Below are 17,826 nucleotides of genomic sequence, written 5' to 3' on the forward strand. Positions count from 1 at the left end.
CCCCAAATGGGGATGGACCCCCTGCTCTGTCTCTGTCGGGCAGAGGGAGGGGACCTAGAAGTTGAGGAGGGATGGAGACAGGTCCCTGCTCGACCTTTCAGGCAACGCCCCCCCCTACCAGCCCCACCTTCCCAGGTGCCCTTATGCAACAGATTTGAGGCCCTGGAGCTTGAGAGACCGGTGGGTGAGGACGAGGTAGAAAGTCTACCCAGGAGGATGCCTAGGGCGAGGAAGCCAACTCCATGCCTCAAGACTGCCTCCACCAAGAAAGACAGAAGGGTGATCGTAGTAGGCGACTCCCTTCTCAGGGGAACAGAGGGCCCTGTTTGTCGACCTGACCCTACCCATAGGGAAGTCTTCTGCCTCCCTGGGGCCAGGGTCAGGGATGTTGCCAGAAAGCTTCCCAACCTGGTTCGCCCCTCTGACTATTACCCTCTTTTGATAGTCCAGGCTGGCAGTGATGATCTTGAAGAGAGAAGCCTGAAGGCTATCAAACGGGACTTTAGGGGACTGGGACGGTTAGTGGCTGGAGCGGGAGTGCAGGTGGTGTTTTCGTCTATCCCTGCAGTAGCAGGGAGGGGTACTGAGAGGACCCGGAAAGCCCACCTGATTAACACGTGGCTCACAGGCTGGTGCCAACACAGAAATTTTGGTTTTTTTGACCATGGAGCGCTTTACCTGGAACCTGGCCTGATGGCTGCAGACGGGTCCCTATCTCTAAGGGGAAAACGGATCTTAGCCCAGGAGCTGGCAGGGCTCGTTGAGAGGGCTTTAAACTAGGAAAGAAGGGGGATGGGGCTGAAAGAAGGCCTATTGGAGCTGTGCCGGGGGGAACAATGGCAAAGCCGGGGAAGAAGGCAATGGCCTGACTGAAGTGCATCTACACTAATGCACGCAGCATAGGCAACAAATGGGAGGAGCTGGAAGCCATCGTGCAGCGGGAAGGCTATGACTTGGTTGCCATCACTGAAATGTGGTGGGACCACTCTCATGACTGGAGTGCTGCAATGTCTGGCTATAGGCTCTTCAGAAGGGACAGGCAGCACAGAAGGGGTGGTGGTGTGGCTTTCTATATTAGAGAGTGTTTAGATGTTGAGGAACTTGAGGCTGGGAATGATAAGGTTGAGTCCCTGTGGGTTAGGATCAGAGGGAAGGCCAACAAAGCAAGCATCCTGGTGGGGGTCTGTTACAGACCACTGAACCAGGATAAGGAGACTGATGAGGAGTTCTACAGGCAGCTGGCAGAAGTTGCGAAATTGTCAGCGCTTGTTCTCGTGGGGGACTTCAACTTCCCAGACATATCCTGGAAGCACAACACAGCCCAGAGAAAGCAGTCTAGGAGGTTTCTGGAGAGCGTGGAAGATAGCTTCCTGATGCAGCTGGTTAGAGAGCCTACCAGGGGAAGTGTCCCGCTAGACCTTCTGTTTACAAACAGTGACGGACTGGTGGGAGATGTGGTGGTCAGGAGCTGTCTTGGGCAGAGTGACCACGAAATGGTTCAGTTCTCTATTCTTGGTGAAGTCAGGAAGGGGACCAGTAAAACCGCTGTCTTGGACTTCCGGAGGGCTGACTTTGAGCGGTTCAGGACACTGGTTGGCAGAGTCCCTTGAGAGGAGGTTCTGCAGGGCAAAGGAGTCCAGGAAGGTTGGGCGCTCCTCAAGAAGGAAATCTTAATGGCTCAGGAGCGGTCTGTCCCCACGTGCCCAAAGACGAGCCGACGCGGAACTAGACCGGCCTGGCTGAGCAGAGAGTTGTGGCTCGAGCTTAGGAGAAAAAGGAGGGTTTATAATCTTTGGAAAAGAGGGGGGGCTACTCAAGAGGACTATAAGGATGTTGCGAGGCTGTGCAGGACAAAATTAGAAAGGCCAAAGCTCATCTGGAGCTCAATCTGGCTACTGCCGTTAAAGATAACAAAAAATGATTTTACAAATACATCAACACAAAAAGGAGGACTAAGGAGAATCTCCATCCTTTACTGGATGCGGGGGGAAACTTAGTTACAAAAGATGAGGAAAAGGCTGAGGTGCTCAATGCTTTCTTTGCCTCAGTCTTTAGCGGCAAGACTGGTTGTTCTCTGGATACCCACTTCCCTGAGCTGGTGGAAGGGGATGGGGAGCAGGATGTGGCCCTCGCTATCCATGAGGAAATGGTTGGTGACCTGCTACAACACTTGGATGTACGCATGTTGATGGGGCCGGATGGGATCCACCCGAGGGTACTGAGAGAACTGGCGGAGGAGCTGGCCAAGCCGCTTTCCATTATTTATCGGCAGTCCTGGCTATCAGGGGAGGTCCCAGTCGACTGGCGGCTAGCAAATGTGACGCCCATCTACAAGAAGGGCTGGAGGGTAGACCCAGGGAACTATAGGCCTGTTAGTTTGACCTCAGTGCCAGGGAAGCTCATGGAGCAGATTATCTTGAGGGTCATCACGCGGCACTTGCAGGGCAAGCAGGCAATCAGGCCCAGTCAGCATGGGTTTATGAAAGGTAGGTCCTGCTTGACGAGCCTGATCTCCTTCTATGACCAAGTGACGCGCTTGGTGGACGAGGGGAAGGCTGTGGATGTGGTCTACCTTGACTTCAGTAAGGCTTTTGACACCGTTTCCCACAACATTCTCCTCAAGAAACTGGCTGCTCGTGGCTTGGACTGGCAGACGCTTTGCTGGGTTAAAAACTGGCTGGATGGCCGGGCCCAAAGAGTTGTGGTGAATGGAGTCAAATCCAGTTGGAGGCCCGTTACTAGTGGAGTCCCCCAGGGCTCAGTGCTGGGGCCAGTCCTCTTCAATATCTTTATCGATGACCTGGATGAGGGGATTGAGTGCACCCTCAGTAAGTTTGCAGACGACACCAAGTTAGGTGCGTGTGTCGATCTGCTCGAGGGAAGGAAGGCTCTGCAGGAGGATCTGGATAGGCTGGACCGATGGGCTGAGGTCAACTGCATGAAGTTCAATAAGGCCAAGTGCCGGGTCCTGCATCTGGGGCGTAACAACCCCAAGCAGCGCTACAGGCTGGGAGATGAGTGGCTGGAAAGCTGCCTGGCAGAGAAGGACCTGGGAGTACTGGTTGATAGTCGGCTGAATATGAGCCAGCAGTGTGCTCAGGTGGCCAAGAAGGCCAACAGCATCCTGGCTTGCATAAGAAGCAGTGTGGCCAGCAGGTCTAGGGAGGTGATTGCGCCCCTGTACTCGGCTCTGGTGAGGCCGCACCTCGAGTACTGTGTTCAGTTTTGGGCCCCTCGCTACAGGAAGGACATGGAGGTGCTCGAGAGAGTCCAGAGAAGGGCAACGAAGCTGGTGAGGGGTCTGGAGAACAAGTCTTACGAGGAGCGGCTGAGGGAGCTGGGCTTGTTTAGCCTGGGGAAGAGGAGGCTCAGGGGAGACCTCATCGCTCTCTATAGGTACCTTAAAGGAGGCTGTAGAGAGGTGGGGGTTGGTCTATTCTCCCACGTGCCTGGTGACAGGATGAGGGGGAATGGGCTAAAGTTGCGCCAGGGGATGTTTAGGTTGGATGTTAGGAAGAACTTCTTTACAGAAAGGGTTGTTAGGCTCTGGAATGGACTGCCCAGGGAGGTGGTTGAGTCACCATCCCTGGAGGTCTTTAAAAGACATTTAGATGTAGAGCTTAGTGATATGGTTTAGTGGAGGACTTATTAGTGTTAGGGCAGAGGTTGGACTAGATGATCTTGGAGGTCTCTTCCAACCTAGACGATTCTGTGATTATCACTACTGATTTTTTTCATTTACGTATGTTGGAAAAATATAAAAATTAAAAAATCTGGTGTATTCAGATAAGGCAAGAGATTAATTTTTCAGTAAATAAATAAATAAATAAATAGACCATTCACTTGGCAGTTCCTTTACCCTAATCAGTGATGGATACAAAGTCAAAAGGACAAAAGAGTAAAGTGTGCAAACACAAGTGGAGACTAACAGCCAAACCATACACTTAAAATAGATTGTTCATTTGGAATGATTGAAATCATCATCACAGGATTCTGTCTGTAAAACTACAGCGGTTTTCTTGTATTTTTATGGCATGACATGCATCAAAGAAATAACTGAGATTTCTTAGCATGCTTGTTGGGCAGGAATTTTTAGCATACATCTGAAAAGCTTATATGAATAAGACTGTTGGATTTGCCCTACTTTCTACCTCATTTAGTGTTATTACAGAACTACACATTCCACAATATTTTAGCGATCCCCTCCCTTGCCCCCAACATAATACATTTAACGTAGTGAACACTTAAGCTTTTGTTACTTTTTCTTTAAAAACAAAGAAAAAGGTATGTGATAGCAAAACTTCCCTTCACATTTTCTGATTTATTTTTTTTTTCCAAATTGATTAGCATCCATTGGTGTCATATTAACACTAGCTGGCATTATAGAACTCTGCAAATTGTCATGCAATTTATTGTGCTAATAGAGTTCAAACATTCTCCATTATCTTTCACTTTCCGTATGCAGTTAAAGGATATTACTTGCAGGAATTTGGCTTGATAAATGTTTCATGAGTGAAAGCCAAAGTCTCCTTATCCTTCCTAGCCACTAGACTACCTTTCACCTAACAAGAGTTTGTTATTCTGGCTCTCACTGGTAGGAAGGCTGCTAATCTGCTGTCCCCTGGAGGGAGCAGGGGAAGAAAAACAGCCGTTCAGGTTGTCTTCTTGCTTCAACAATGTTATGAACCTTTCAATTTGCCATATGCCAAGAGGAAAAGCTCTGAGCAGCTATTCAATACTTCTCCAAAACTGATTGTAATGATGTTTAATTCTCCCCACCCCCCGTGATGCTGTTGCTACAGCAACTAACCATTCTGATCTAGTGAAGCCAAAATTGGTTTCAGAATTCAAAACATTTCAATAGCTTTTGTTTCAGTATTGCATTTTGACTCTGCACGGTTAGCAAACTGAATAAATATTTAAGCCAGAACCCTATGTGGACACAGTAAACAAGCAAATGGTAAACTTGGGTCTGACAGGAGTCTCTGTTGGTAATTAGGACATTCAGCAAGGAAAAACACTTATCTAAACCCAAACACAAGTGAGCCTATCTGGCATGGCTGCTTCATAAGAGTGGTCTAGCTGAAGACACACCTTGACACAAGGAGTATTTTCTTCCTTTGTTCTACTCATTTGTTTACAGAAACCATCTCCTTTTTGTGCTAGAAGTCATCTTATTCCTTTTTTTTGAGAAATACAGTGAGAAGTGAACAGGCTTGCTTATGCAGAGGCTTACTGGTCATTGCACACCTTTTCTACTGCAACGCTATTGCTTACAGACTTAAAACTTGACTAACTTTTAAAGGCAACAATAAGTATTCCCTCTGCATCCCCTGGCTTGGTCTGTAACAAGAAATATTCACTTTGAGTAGGAGTCTGCATTCCTTGTGAAAGTAACATGCTTGATAGCTTCAGTGGGAGTCTTAGTTGTAGAAAGAATTCAAGACAGAGCTTATAAATATGATGTGCAACTTTTCTGTGTGCTTCACAGGGCAGACAGAAATATAGATCTCCACATGCACATACCTATTTTAAGAGAATACTTAAAAGGATTATTGTGAGTTTAAACAAATTCAAAGTATTCAGTAATTGCTAGAGTTTGTAAAATATGTTGGTATCATCCACAGGGATAAATACTGTATTTTTATATAAGATAAGGAGGGAAGGAGGGAGAGGAACTACACAGTAATGAAAGGTCTAACATTGTAAGACAATGCACCGCTGTTGGAAGATTTCAGTAGATCATAAAGAGCCTCACGAACAACACAGTATATAGCAGTCACATATATAAGGTGTCTGACCACCTTAATAAGCATAGTTACTCATCTGTATGCTCTGGTAATATTAAAAAATTGAAATATGACTCTTGAAGACAAATGAATTTTATCCTTCAGGAGTTTCAAACCGAGACAGTGGAGACAACTGTTTTATGTATCCCTTGCATTTATTTAAAATTTCATATTGATTAAAAAAAAAAAAATACTAGGTAAGCAGTCCTCTAGCTAACAGAGTTGGCTCCACAAAAGAACACAATAAACATTTTTATACTGTTCCTGGCTCCATATTATGGGCCAGGAAAGGAACCAGGCTCAAAAACAGCTATCATAGCCAAACTGGAAGGCCTGTCACCCTCAAACTGCAGTGCATGGTAACAGCCACTGTGCCACTTCATGTGCCAAAGGCAGAGGGAGAAGAGGCACCACACCAACATCCCCTGTGTGCTTTGCAGAAAAAGCCCTGTTCTGACCAAAATGCAGTATGTAGGTGCAGGAGAGCTAGTATAGCAAGATGGAAAGTGCTAAGAAGCAGGAATGATAATGGTTTAGGGGGTGAGAGTGACTTTAACAGAAGAAAGACTTGCACATGGCACCATTTGTGTTTGAGATGGAATTAATTTTGGTGGGTCAAGAATTGAATATGTATCTGGAGAAGAAGATAAGCTGGAGTTAAAATCGTTTTGACTGAGAAAAAAGCACCAATGGTTATGGAAAAAAAAAAAACATGGAGATCTACAAAATGGAAGCGAAGCAGCAAGCAGAAAATACTTAAAATAAGCAACTGAGCAATTGACTGATTTTTTTTTTGGGGGGGGGGTAGTTACATCCATCTGCTTGGACAATGAATGAAAAAATTGCAAACAGTTGCAAACACAAGAACATAAAAAGAAGTAAGGTTATTGTTTTTTGTCATATTAATGATATACATATTTATATTGGGGGTGGGGTGTGGAGAAGCTTTTTAAACTTAAAACATGAACTAAATTTAACCTGACATCAACTCTTCAAGAGGGGTGGGATGGGGAGTGGAGAAGGAATGATCAAAAGATACAACCTTAATGAATATCACCTACAATGTTCTGGAAGATGTTGTAATTGCTTAGAAATGGAGGGTACTTCAATCTTAGATTTGGAAGCTTACTTGCCATAGTAAAACCAAAGGAACTCTTTGAACTGTCAAGTACCACTGTTCAAGCCTCTTGCAATATGTTTTATGCAATATTTATAAAAGGCCCTTTAGAACAGGCCTAAATTTCACATATGGTTTTAGCCTAAAGGCAAAGAGTGTTCTGTTGTTTCTTTTAATGTCACACTACATCACATGCAAGTTATAGGTACATATCAACATCTTGCATTGTATAATCCCACCATACTTCACTGAAATGTTAAGCTTTCAGCACTCTCGCCCACAATATGATAATTAGAGCCATTCAAGCACTAAAGCTGGCACATTTCTTTTCCACAGAATATCATGGGTTATTCAGACATTTCACACCCCACCTCCTTCTACAATTTTCTAAGTAGCACTCAGATAGATATTAAAGTGAAGATGGCAAATAGCGTGTGCCAGATAAGACTGTGAAAAGCATACCTTTATCCTTAGTTCTGTTCTTCACCTGTAACACAGAACACCAGACACTTGTTTGCTCTCCTCCCTCCCTTCTCCTTCCCCCACCATATGATAATGTAAGATATTCTTCTTTGATCTTTCCAAATATATTTCAAGCTCTTTTGAAGACAGTGTATATATAGCTTTTATAAACCCTTTTGAATTTTTTATAGTTTTAAAAGCTTCCTAAAGTATAAAGGGCTTTTAAAATTTAATATTCACACAGCCCATCCTCTCGTGTCTATCTTCAAGAAAGCTGTGAAAACCATGCTGAGTGCCCTTGTTCTTTGTGTTACCCTCCTGGAATTTCTTGGTTCCCTGCATGAGCAGTCATACAAATTTAGTTAGTATGGAACACCTTGAATATTTCTTGCTAGGAGCTCTCCTTCTGCTTGACTCTGATTTTAGGAAGAATCAAGGAAAGAGTGTGTTCTTTCTATTTTTAAGACAGCAGTTCCATGGTTTTATGGGATTTTTTCTTCCTTTTTTAAAAATAATAATAATAACAATAATAATAATAAAAATGTATAACTTTTATGAAGTGCTAATGAGTAGCTGGAATTGAAAAAAATCTAGGAAGTACTAAAAGCTTAGAGAAAATTTTACAAAGAGTAATTGCAATAGCCCACTCTTAGCTTAGCTACCTATTTCAGTTTGAATTATATATTTAAATGCTTTTAGTTACACACAACCATATATTCACAGGGATTCATGTCCTACTAAAAAAGTCAGTCTTAAAATGTAAAAAATAAATAAATAAATAAATCTATGGTGGTTTTTTGATGTTCCCAAGGCTGGGGAACTGAGGTTAGGGAACAAATGAATTGGCAGTTATATGTTTTTTCAAAATTCAGGCAGATTCACCAATTAAAATTTTGTCATGATGCTTCAAAAATATATCAGTCATGCATCTGATATGAGCAATTGTTCACAGCCCGGAATTCACAACCTACACAGAACAGACCAGTGATGTTACTCCCTTGCTCTACAGCTAAAGGGACAGACATATGTGAAAGTTGCAATAATCACAGTACAGGTGAATTCTGTAACATCATTCCTACGTCTTGATTTAGATCGAGGGAGCTACATCCAAATGAAATGTAGCTCAGCAGACTTGGGTAACTGTATTTGAGATGAATGGAAACAATGGGGGCTTTCATGAATCCTGTGTTACGTTTTTATATTTCACTATTCAGTAAGGAGATGTTATTATGATAATTAACAAAACTGAATTTAAAAGTTAGAAAGAAATCACTGTGCAATGAAGAAACTAATGGCTGTGATAAGAGAATGGAGGGATGATTTGCTGTTTCTCTTAAGAACACCTTATTAGGGTCATTTAGTTATTCAGTAGAAGCACACAGAAAGCATACAAAGATTCAACATAAGAGCAACTGTTTCTGAACAGTATCTTCTCTATGCAATTAACAGAAATGCCACAGAGGTAAAGGGACTTTAAAAGAGAGTCTTAAGTACTTACACTCCGAGAGAAAATCATCATGCACTTTAAACAAATTTAAAAAAATGCTGAGATATATTTGGAATTTAATATTCAAAAGCAGTGCAGGACATTCATTTATAGCTGTAAATGGAGCATAAACTTTAATGGGTGAACACAAGTAATAGGTAAAGGAAGTGACCAGGGGTGACCTTGTGCTACACTGTTATCAGGGAATGCTTCTGATACCATATGCGAAAGCTAGGTAACAGTCATTTCTTATTTTCATGGGATATGTCTGAAATGTTTTGTTCCATACATTTATACCATTACTTTGCTCTTATGAATTGCTGTCTGCCTTTATAAGATGAGTCCTGACTCTCAACTCTGCACACAGATATTTTTAATGTAACTATTGCTCCATTACATGCAGGCCATACCAACACCAGCAATAAGGAAAGTAGAAGTGGTAGGATTTTCCTTGTCAAGCTTGGCAGCATCAGAATTGCAGGCATGAGCTCTCTCTATTAAAATAGCTTCTCTTTTGTGCTGAGAAGCCAAGCAGCATTTGTCACTAGAGTAACACAGAGACAGGAGCTGCTGCTTTGTTGCTGAACATTCAAAGGTATCTATTTTATTCTTGATAGCTCTAGCAACTCACACTAAAATCAATGAGGCTTAAACAGAGCCTCAGGATTTCGTTCTAAGACCAGTACCATTTCTTAACTGGCCCACAGAAGAGGTGGCTTCCTTTATGTTCATTTCTTACAACAATTCTTAATGAAGCATTTGAGTCAGTCTTGATCAAATGGTAAAGTTATAGATTATATTTTTTTAAGCGTATTACCCCACAAAAACTAGTAAGTAGCTATTTACAGCCATAATTATTGCTTTTTAATTAAATGCTTTCTCCATTACACAGTATTAAAATGACCAGGACATATAATAATTTTAAGATGATTCTTTTTTTTGTTGTTATTGTTTATTTTCATAAAAACAAAAATAATAATACATTATTTGAAGGAAAAGTAAATTTATTTGAGTCCTGGAAGAATTAATTACCTTGTTCCATGTAGGTTAGGAATTTTGTCCCTCATGAAGCTGTATAAACAAGACCGGACCCAAAGATCTATGAAGAATGGGAAATTAAAATTAGTTAATGATATAAGAGGATATTAGAACTCCATATTTTGCCTGTTTCCCCTATTACTGATCCATATTTCCTTTTTAGGTCCAGTATTGGAAAACACAGGTGATAAATTTAAGTAAATGTTTATTAATTTAGAAGGTTTTATTATTTTTGTTTGTTTAGTTTTATTATTCTCTAGGCCAATTCCTGAACTAATTTTTATTTACTTGTAGCCATTTGCCATGAGAATTGAATATATTTGAGACTGCCCCAAGAGAGGTACAAATAATAAACAAGCAGAGAATAGTACTGTGTAGAGGAGTGAAATAAATCAATAAGACAGAAGAGAGAAAAGGATCTAGAGAGAAAGAAAAAAAAAATTAATTCTGAACCTACCGTGGGAGAAAATAAAAAGAATTCCTGTCAATTACTTATAGAAAAGAGTGAAACACGGGAAATATTCTCTTAAGATGAACAAGAAGAACAAATGATTTTCTTCATATGTCTGCTTCTTAAAGGCAACATTTGCATACTTTGAGAATCATACTGAATAATTTTGTGATCTGTTTTCTAAGTCCATGCAAATACTTTGCAAGCCTGGCAGAAATTTTTCATAAGGATTCAGCTGGCTCTGTTGTTGGCTTAGAACATTTCAGGCTTGTTCAAAACATATTGAATTCGATTTTCTCAGTGGGAAAAAACACATATATACACACACACACACACATATATATATATATATATATATGTATATATACACACACACACACACACAATAAAGCCTGTATACTATCAGGAGGCTTTTTGCCTAAAAAGGCAAGCAACATTATATTTGAGGAATAGTTAGGGACATGATAAATTTACATAAGTCCATTGATCAAAATATGCAATCAATACAATTTGATCTTCACAAACTGACAGAAGAAAATTACTGGATGGAAATGGAGTAGTCAAAACTGATGCAAAGCTGGCAAAGACTGGAGCTGAGAAGGAGGACTTACAGAAATACAAACTATAAAAATAAAGATCTATAGAAAAGGAAAGTATCTAGAATCTATAGCAAAGAAAGATGTAGAGTGGAAAAATTTGAAAAAAAAAATCATTCAACAGATGAAGCTTGTTTCTTCTTCCTCATTCTTATTTCCCAGCACTTTAGCTTTAAATTTTCATATTTTTTTTATAGCCATAGGCAAGGAACAACATGGTCTTCCAGAGATAGACATGCCATGGCTTGTAGGAAGAACAGTGTTGTCAGTTGTCATGACAAATACTCAGCATTTTAGCAAAAGATAATTGCCAAAAATAATACCTGCTTTCTACTTCCTCCACCTAATCGCATTCAAAATTTGGTTACAATTAGGAGTTCAAAACTTACTGACAGATTAACTGTGAGCAGATAACCTTATTGCCTTAGGAAGCTATGCTTAAAACCCCTCGGGGCACACACACACACACAAATCACTGTGCACAGGACTTTACATTGTACAGTGCAGTTGAAATGAACTTGCATGTGTAAAGTATAAACAAGTAAAATGCTTAAGAGTTTATAATCAGGGACATTGCATTATGTAGAAATCTTGACACAGGCTTTTTAAGGATACCTGGAACAGGAATTAAAAAATGAACAAAACCTGTGAGAAGAAGAAATATAATAACTCTGTGGGAGACAAGGAGTACTTAAGGTTATATGGCAATTAACTTTACGATTTGCCCTGTCTCTTCTTTTACTTTCCATTGTGTGCCTACAATATTGGATGTTCATCTTCAAGTTATGTATCATTATAAGGATTGTATGGCATTTCTCCCCAGTATGTTTCATTTTCAGTTGACAGACTGGTAAACTGAGGCAGCATTATTTTAATCTACATAAGGCTGTCTCACAGACTGCAAAGGGAACTAAACACTCCGATCATAATTTTGTGCTGCACTATGTTGCAGGCTACCTTGACCAAAAGGCTTCATTAAAAAAGTAACAAGAAAAATAAGACATTTCACATCAAGACAGCACTTAGAACATAAATGTGAGGGGAAAATGATCAACAACACAGAACAGATAGGTAGACTCTTCCAAGCCAGGAAGAGCTGGACTCCTTCCAACATGTTATTACCCCTTTCCAATGAAAGGGAGCTGTTTTACCTTTGCTCTCGGTGTCCTCAGCTGGTCTTCTAGTAATAACTGTGGCAATAAGCCCCCGTCTCTCTCTCTCTCCATAGCAAGGAAACACCACTTGAAAACTCCTGTCCCCAGAAGGTTACAGTCCAAACATGCAAAAACAAAAGAAAATGAAAGACAACATAAAGAGACCTCAGATATTACACTCATATCATGCACCTTTGTCCCATTATTGTATTTTCTTTTCCAGTCAATAGACCATCAGGGATAATTTCTATCCCATGCTATCTACAAAATATTTATATTTATTTATTTATTTTTATTTGTTATTATTATTATTATTATTAGGAAAGCTTGACCTTCTCTTTGATGTCCTTTCAGGTATAGATGTCCAAATGGATCTTGCCCTGGAAAAAAGAGAGAGTTGGCCTATATCAGTTGCCATAATGAAGCAGAAAGAAAAAAAAAAAAAGTCTTATTGAGCCCAAATGGTGGGAGAGAGGATTTGTCTTCCCTTGTGAAAAAGGGGTTACACTAACAAAACTCAGCAAACAAGTGCACAAACTTTCTTCAAGTTACCCTTCAAAGTACAAATCAACACTGCACTTCAATCAGGAAGGTATCTGTCACAAATGACATTAATGCCACTGCTTATTTCAAATGCTCTAAAAAAATGAATTTTTCATCTCTGGGAAAGACTAGTTTAAAGTGCTTGTGTTTTGCTTTCACTGTTACAGAATTGCAGATAAGCATTGCTGCTGAAATTTTTCTCATGGAATAGAAATTACAAAACATTTAATTTGGAGTTATTAAAATACAGTAGTGTCAGAACACAATCATAACGAAACTTAAATAGAATCAATTACTTAAAATAAAGCATTACCGTTTCCTCTATTGATGGGAGAATTTGCAGAAAAGCCAGCACATATGCACCAAATAGAAACTCTCATGCTATTTACTCTCAGAAACATAAGGGTAAGACCCCATGTGAATCAATTTACACGCACAAAGGGAAAACCCTGAGCATGCCCTGCATTTTGAAGTGCATACTGTTACTTGCCATCTAGGTAGGTTTCCAGCAGGCATTATCATGTACTATCCATCTCTTCTGACACCTTCATGTGATCAATATGAAACAGACAAACAGTCTGAAGCCCTTCCTGTAAAGTCCCCAACCTCATTTGCTGCAACGGCAAGTAGGATTTCAACCTTTTTGCAAGAGCAATACTGACAGTTGGAGCTGCATCTTGGGAGCATGGTGAGGCTGTGAATCCCAGAGGCATTATAGGTATAGCCACTTCTACTTTGTAAGCAAACATTTGCTTACATACAATAACAGTATAGTTTTTAAAACTAACAACTAAAATACAGTTAGCCACTCTTTCTGGGATGGTGGTACTTGAAACAGGATAAGGGTAGAGCAGAGAGAAACATACGCTGCATTGCAATGACCATTCCCAGCAACGTTTCACAGTGTAAACTGAACAATGCACAGTGTAATTTACCTATGGTTAATATATTTACTGGAAAAATAATGCTATATGTCATCTTATTTTATAGGCTAGCTGTTCTCCCAAGGTATGTCACTGAATGCACACACATGCAGTGCAGGAATTGCACAACATTTCAGGTAAGCAGAAAGGACACCATGAGTCTGAACAGATGACATAAAAGTTTTGATAGAGATTTGGGAGAAAACAAACAAATACAGTATTTAACCTTTTACTCTTAGTGTATGGACAACCATATTACTACTGCCATTGACACGGAAAAATACACAGCTTTCATCTCAGTCTTGGAAGTGAATCTTCAAGTACATTATTGCACTTCAAATCAATATCGCACAGTTACTAAACCTTCATATGATGTAGCTTGAAGTGGAGTAAAAAGAGAGCAGCTTTAACAAGACTGAAAAGAAATTGTTGTGTTTAACTCTATTTTGAACTGAATACTTTTGCAGTTGCTCCCTGATGATGAACTGTCATCCTTCAACTCATTATGCAAGGTCTGAATGTGAATCCAGTGGACAGAAATAGGAATAACATATGTGTTGAGTGCCAAGATGCCATACCCACTGAGAGCCACAGGCAGCCCAACCCCAGCAGCAAGTTGAGAGGGAAGACTGGAGTGTAGCAGAGTAACAGTGTGATCACAAATTATATAAAACTGTGGCCACCAACATAAAGCAATTGTCAGGGGTGTGTAAACTGTGGTTTCAGTTAAAAATGGCTGCATATATGTCTGAATGAATTGGGGGAATGGAACTTTAAAATAAATAAATAAATAGAAAGTTTCAATACTCCTTGCTAAATGGAAAATGCCTTGAGAGAACTATTTATTTCTTAAGTTCCATGGGAAGATAAACAAATGCAACTAACTGGAAAACAGAAATTTGGTTCTCAAAAATCATCCACAACTTGAAATCCCTTTTTTCTCCTTGTAAAACAGAGAGGACAAACATACAAAAAAAACAGAAATACCGCTACACACTGAACACATCCACTTTCAGTGTTCATTTGCACTGTTCTTTTTGTTATGGGGAAGGGGAAGAAAAAGAGGTTGAAAATGAGAAAACATTTTATTTCCACCCCAAAATCCCAAAATACATTAGGGAATTGGCAAACACAGATTAAAACTTTGAATACGGCAGAATTTGTTTAATCCACCCTAGTGCATGACTTAGCCCACATAGTATTGGATTACTTCAAGAGAATGAGTGAGTTTTTCCACTTCATTTCTGACAATATCTTCATTGTGAATGACTGCCACAGATGGTGATATTTCTGTTTATGATCATATTTAACTAGAAAACTGATAATGTTAGAGTTAAAAAGCAATTGTTTGGCACAGAGCCAAAATTTTAACTCAGACAAAAGATTCAGGGCATTTGAAATGTGCTCAAGTTAATTTAAAAAAAAAAAGAGAGAAAAGTGGTGTTTCTTACTATCATAAGACAATGACTTTGTTTCTCACAACACAATTACTTCTGCTACCTTCTGCTATGTCTCATAACACCCTTCTTTTTGTTAAATTCTTGTACTGTCATTCAAATTGCAAGTAAAATACATATACTGCTTCTTTAAGTCTATTGCAGGTCTCAGGTGAGGAAAGGAAAGAGGGACAAAAGAAGAAACTCTTCTATGGGGCCATAAGGAGCTTTAGAAATAATGCTACATTTACTTGCAGAGAACCCCTCTCATTCTTCAACACCGAAGTGCATTGAGAAGTTGTCATTTCTGATTTCGTGTATGCTGTATATTAGCTGCATACTTGACAGAAGCTGAGGACTACATTTGGACCTGACTACAATATCAACAACTCTGAAAATTATACTGCAAGTCTCAAAATATTTGGGTTCTTCCTCAAAAAACTCAGCTCGCTGGACCAAAATGTTTACAAGAGAGTTTAATTTAAAACCAAAAAAAAAAAAAAAAGTTTCTAGTCCTTATGTTTGCAGAGGAAAAGCTTCAAGACATGATTAGAAACTAGTATAAAACTTCCAAATAAGCAACTAGGAAAAAAAAAAAGGCACGTCAAAAAACATTTAACATTTTTTTAATGGTTTTCTATGTTGATAGTTTTATCATACCCTGCTTACTTTCAGCTCACTAGATATGTAACTACGCTTTAAATTTAGTGCGACAGCAATAGTCATTAAAAATGACTAATTTAGTTATTTGACTTTGATGTTCTTATTTTTGTAGGGACTTTTCCATTTGGCAGAATAGTTTCCCCCAAGGTAACACCAAAGGTGTGGAGGGCATTTTCAGTGAAGAAGTCAAGTGCTAGGAGAGTCTGAAAGATACCATGTATTATCTTTCATCAGCCATTTTAGAATGTAGTTGTGTGCATATGTGTGGGGGGAAAGTCAATTAAATAATAGGTATTGTTGCTATTTCACAGATGAACATCTTATTCATGATGTGGGAAATGACCAATACTGCGGGCCCTCTCTAGTTATGGAAATCTGATGCTGCAGAAGATGGAGGAAAAGATGCCATATATTCAGTCAGCAAAATGTACCAATATTGTAACAGAATGAAAGGTGCATTCTTTGAGACTGGATATAGAGTAAGGAGTTCAGCAATTTGATCCATCAACTTCTGTTTATGAGGAGTTATTGTAAAACTGGAATGCTGTGAAAATCAAGGGGAATTAAGATATTTAAAATCTTACAGAATCAGGCTCTTATATTAGAACAGTTTTTACAGATGGGCTTAATCAGCAGAAGACTGCCAGGACCTCTAAACACAGAGGTTGTCAGAGATTCATTGCTGGGTCAGCTTTCTTGACTCCTCATCTTAATCAAGAGAAAACGCCCCATGCCATTTCGAATGACAAGTCTTTTTATAATCTTTGCTAACGGGGATTTATTGTGAAAGCAGAATAATGAATTGAACAATTCTGAAGTCAGTTGTAAGCACAAAGACCTGTAATTAGTGCTTCCAACTTCTGACTCTAAAAAATTTAGTCATTGAGGTGGTATTCAAGCTTTCATGACTGAATTAAGATTAAACATATACAATGAGGTTGTTTTGCATGTAAGGCAAAAATTGAAGTTTCTTTAAAAATATCTTTTTACTTGTAAACTGGAAGAAATAAAATGGAAGAAAAAGAAACCATAACACAATTTCTTATAGACTATCACTTTAGATTTTTCATAATGGATATACAATTGGCCTCTCCCCCCATGATAAAGACCTTCTGTGGCTATGTTGCCAGAAAGATACAGTAATGGCTTAACACCCCTAACAAAATGAGTAATATAGAAAAAAAAACAGACAAAAAAAAAGTATACTATTTTCTTGAAAAAAAAAATTCAGATTATGTAAATATTTTTTGCCATTATTACAGCCTCTATTTAGGACTATCATAAGGAACATCATCTTTTACACACATAAGTATGTATGCAACATCTGTATACCAGCGCAAGTTTAGAACATACTGCATTAATGTTATTCTCTCATGATATCAAAATAAACAAAACAACAACCAAAAACAAAATCACTAGGTCATAAATTATGTTCAGCTTGTGAAGTATGTTGATGCATGCAAAATTTCAGAAGTCTTTGTAAATGAGACGCATTAAGGTTTGGTATAGAACCAAGAATAAAACTGGCCTTGCGATAATGGTGATGAAGATATAGTATTTAAACGATCTTTACAAAAGACAAAATAATAGAAGCATTATCAAGCTAGTAAAAGAAACTAAACAGAACTGTTTGATAAGCAAAACCATTGTATCTATTTTTTAGTGCAGTTGTCAGACAAAAGAGTCTAAGCATTACCACCTTTGATAACAGCAAAACAGGAGGCAATGACTGTCTCAGACACAGATATCAAAACAAGAGGAGATGAACTAAAAATTTCCATGATAAACATGCTCTCCTTAGCTTTCTCACCTCCACTCTACTATGTGAAAACAATAAACAGGAAGTTTCTTCAAGGGAATTTCTTAATATTTTTGTATGTATGGAAAACTCAAAAGCAAGACCAAGAAGTTTTTCATCTACCTCCAAGAGCAGCCAAATACACATGAAAACTCCTTATGAATATTCTTCTAAAAGCTCATGGCATCTTCCATTAACAAACAACTTCTCTATGGGCCCAACCACCAACTAGTTTGGAATCACAACGTAGAGTATTTGACTCATTAAACAGTTCACTGTACTCAGTAAAATGTAATATTTTTTAGAATCATAGAATCATTTAGGCTGGAAAAGACCTCTAAGATTATCTAGTCCAAACTTTAACCTAGCA

General features: G+C 39.2%; 1 protein-coding gene across 1 annotated transcript in view; it reads right to left on the reverse strand.

The window, feature by feature from the left end:
- Positions 1–17,826, reverse strand: part of LOC310894935 (uncharacterized protein) — a 184,318-nt gene that overhangs the window by 35,308 nt on the left and 131,184 nt on the right. Inside the window, exons 5-6 of the mRNA XM_083825615.1 lie at positions 12,426–12,473; positions 12,091–12,191 (exon numbers count right to left, since the gene is read on the reverse strand). Coding sequence (XP_083681741.1) covers positions 12,091–12,191; positions 12,426–12,473 — 149 coding nt within the window. The remainder of the gene's footprint in view (positions 1–12,090; positions 12,192–12,425; positions 12,474–17,826) is intronic.

The sequence above is a fragment of the Anser anser genome, assembly GCF_964211835.1.
Source record: "Anser anser genome assembly, chromosome: 2".
Taxonomy (NCBI): Eukaryota; Metazoa; Chordata; class Aves; order Anseriformes; family Anatidae; genus Anser; species Anser anser.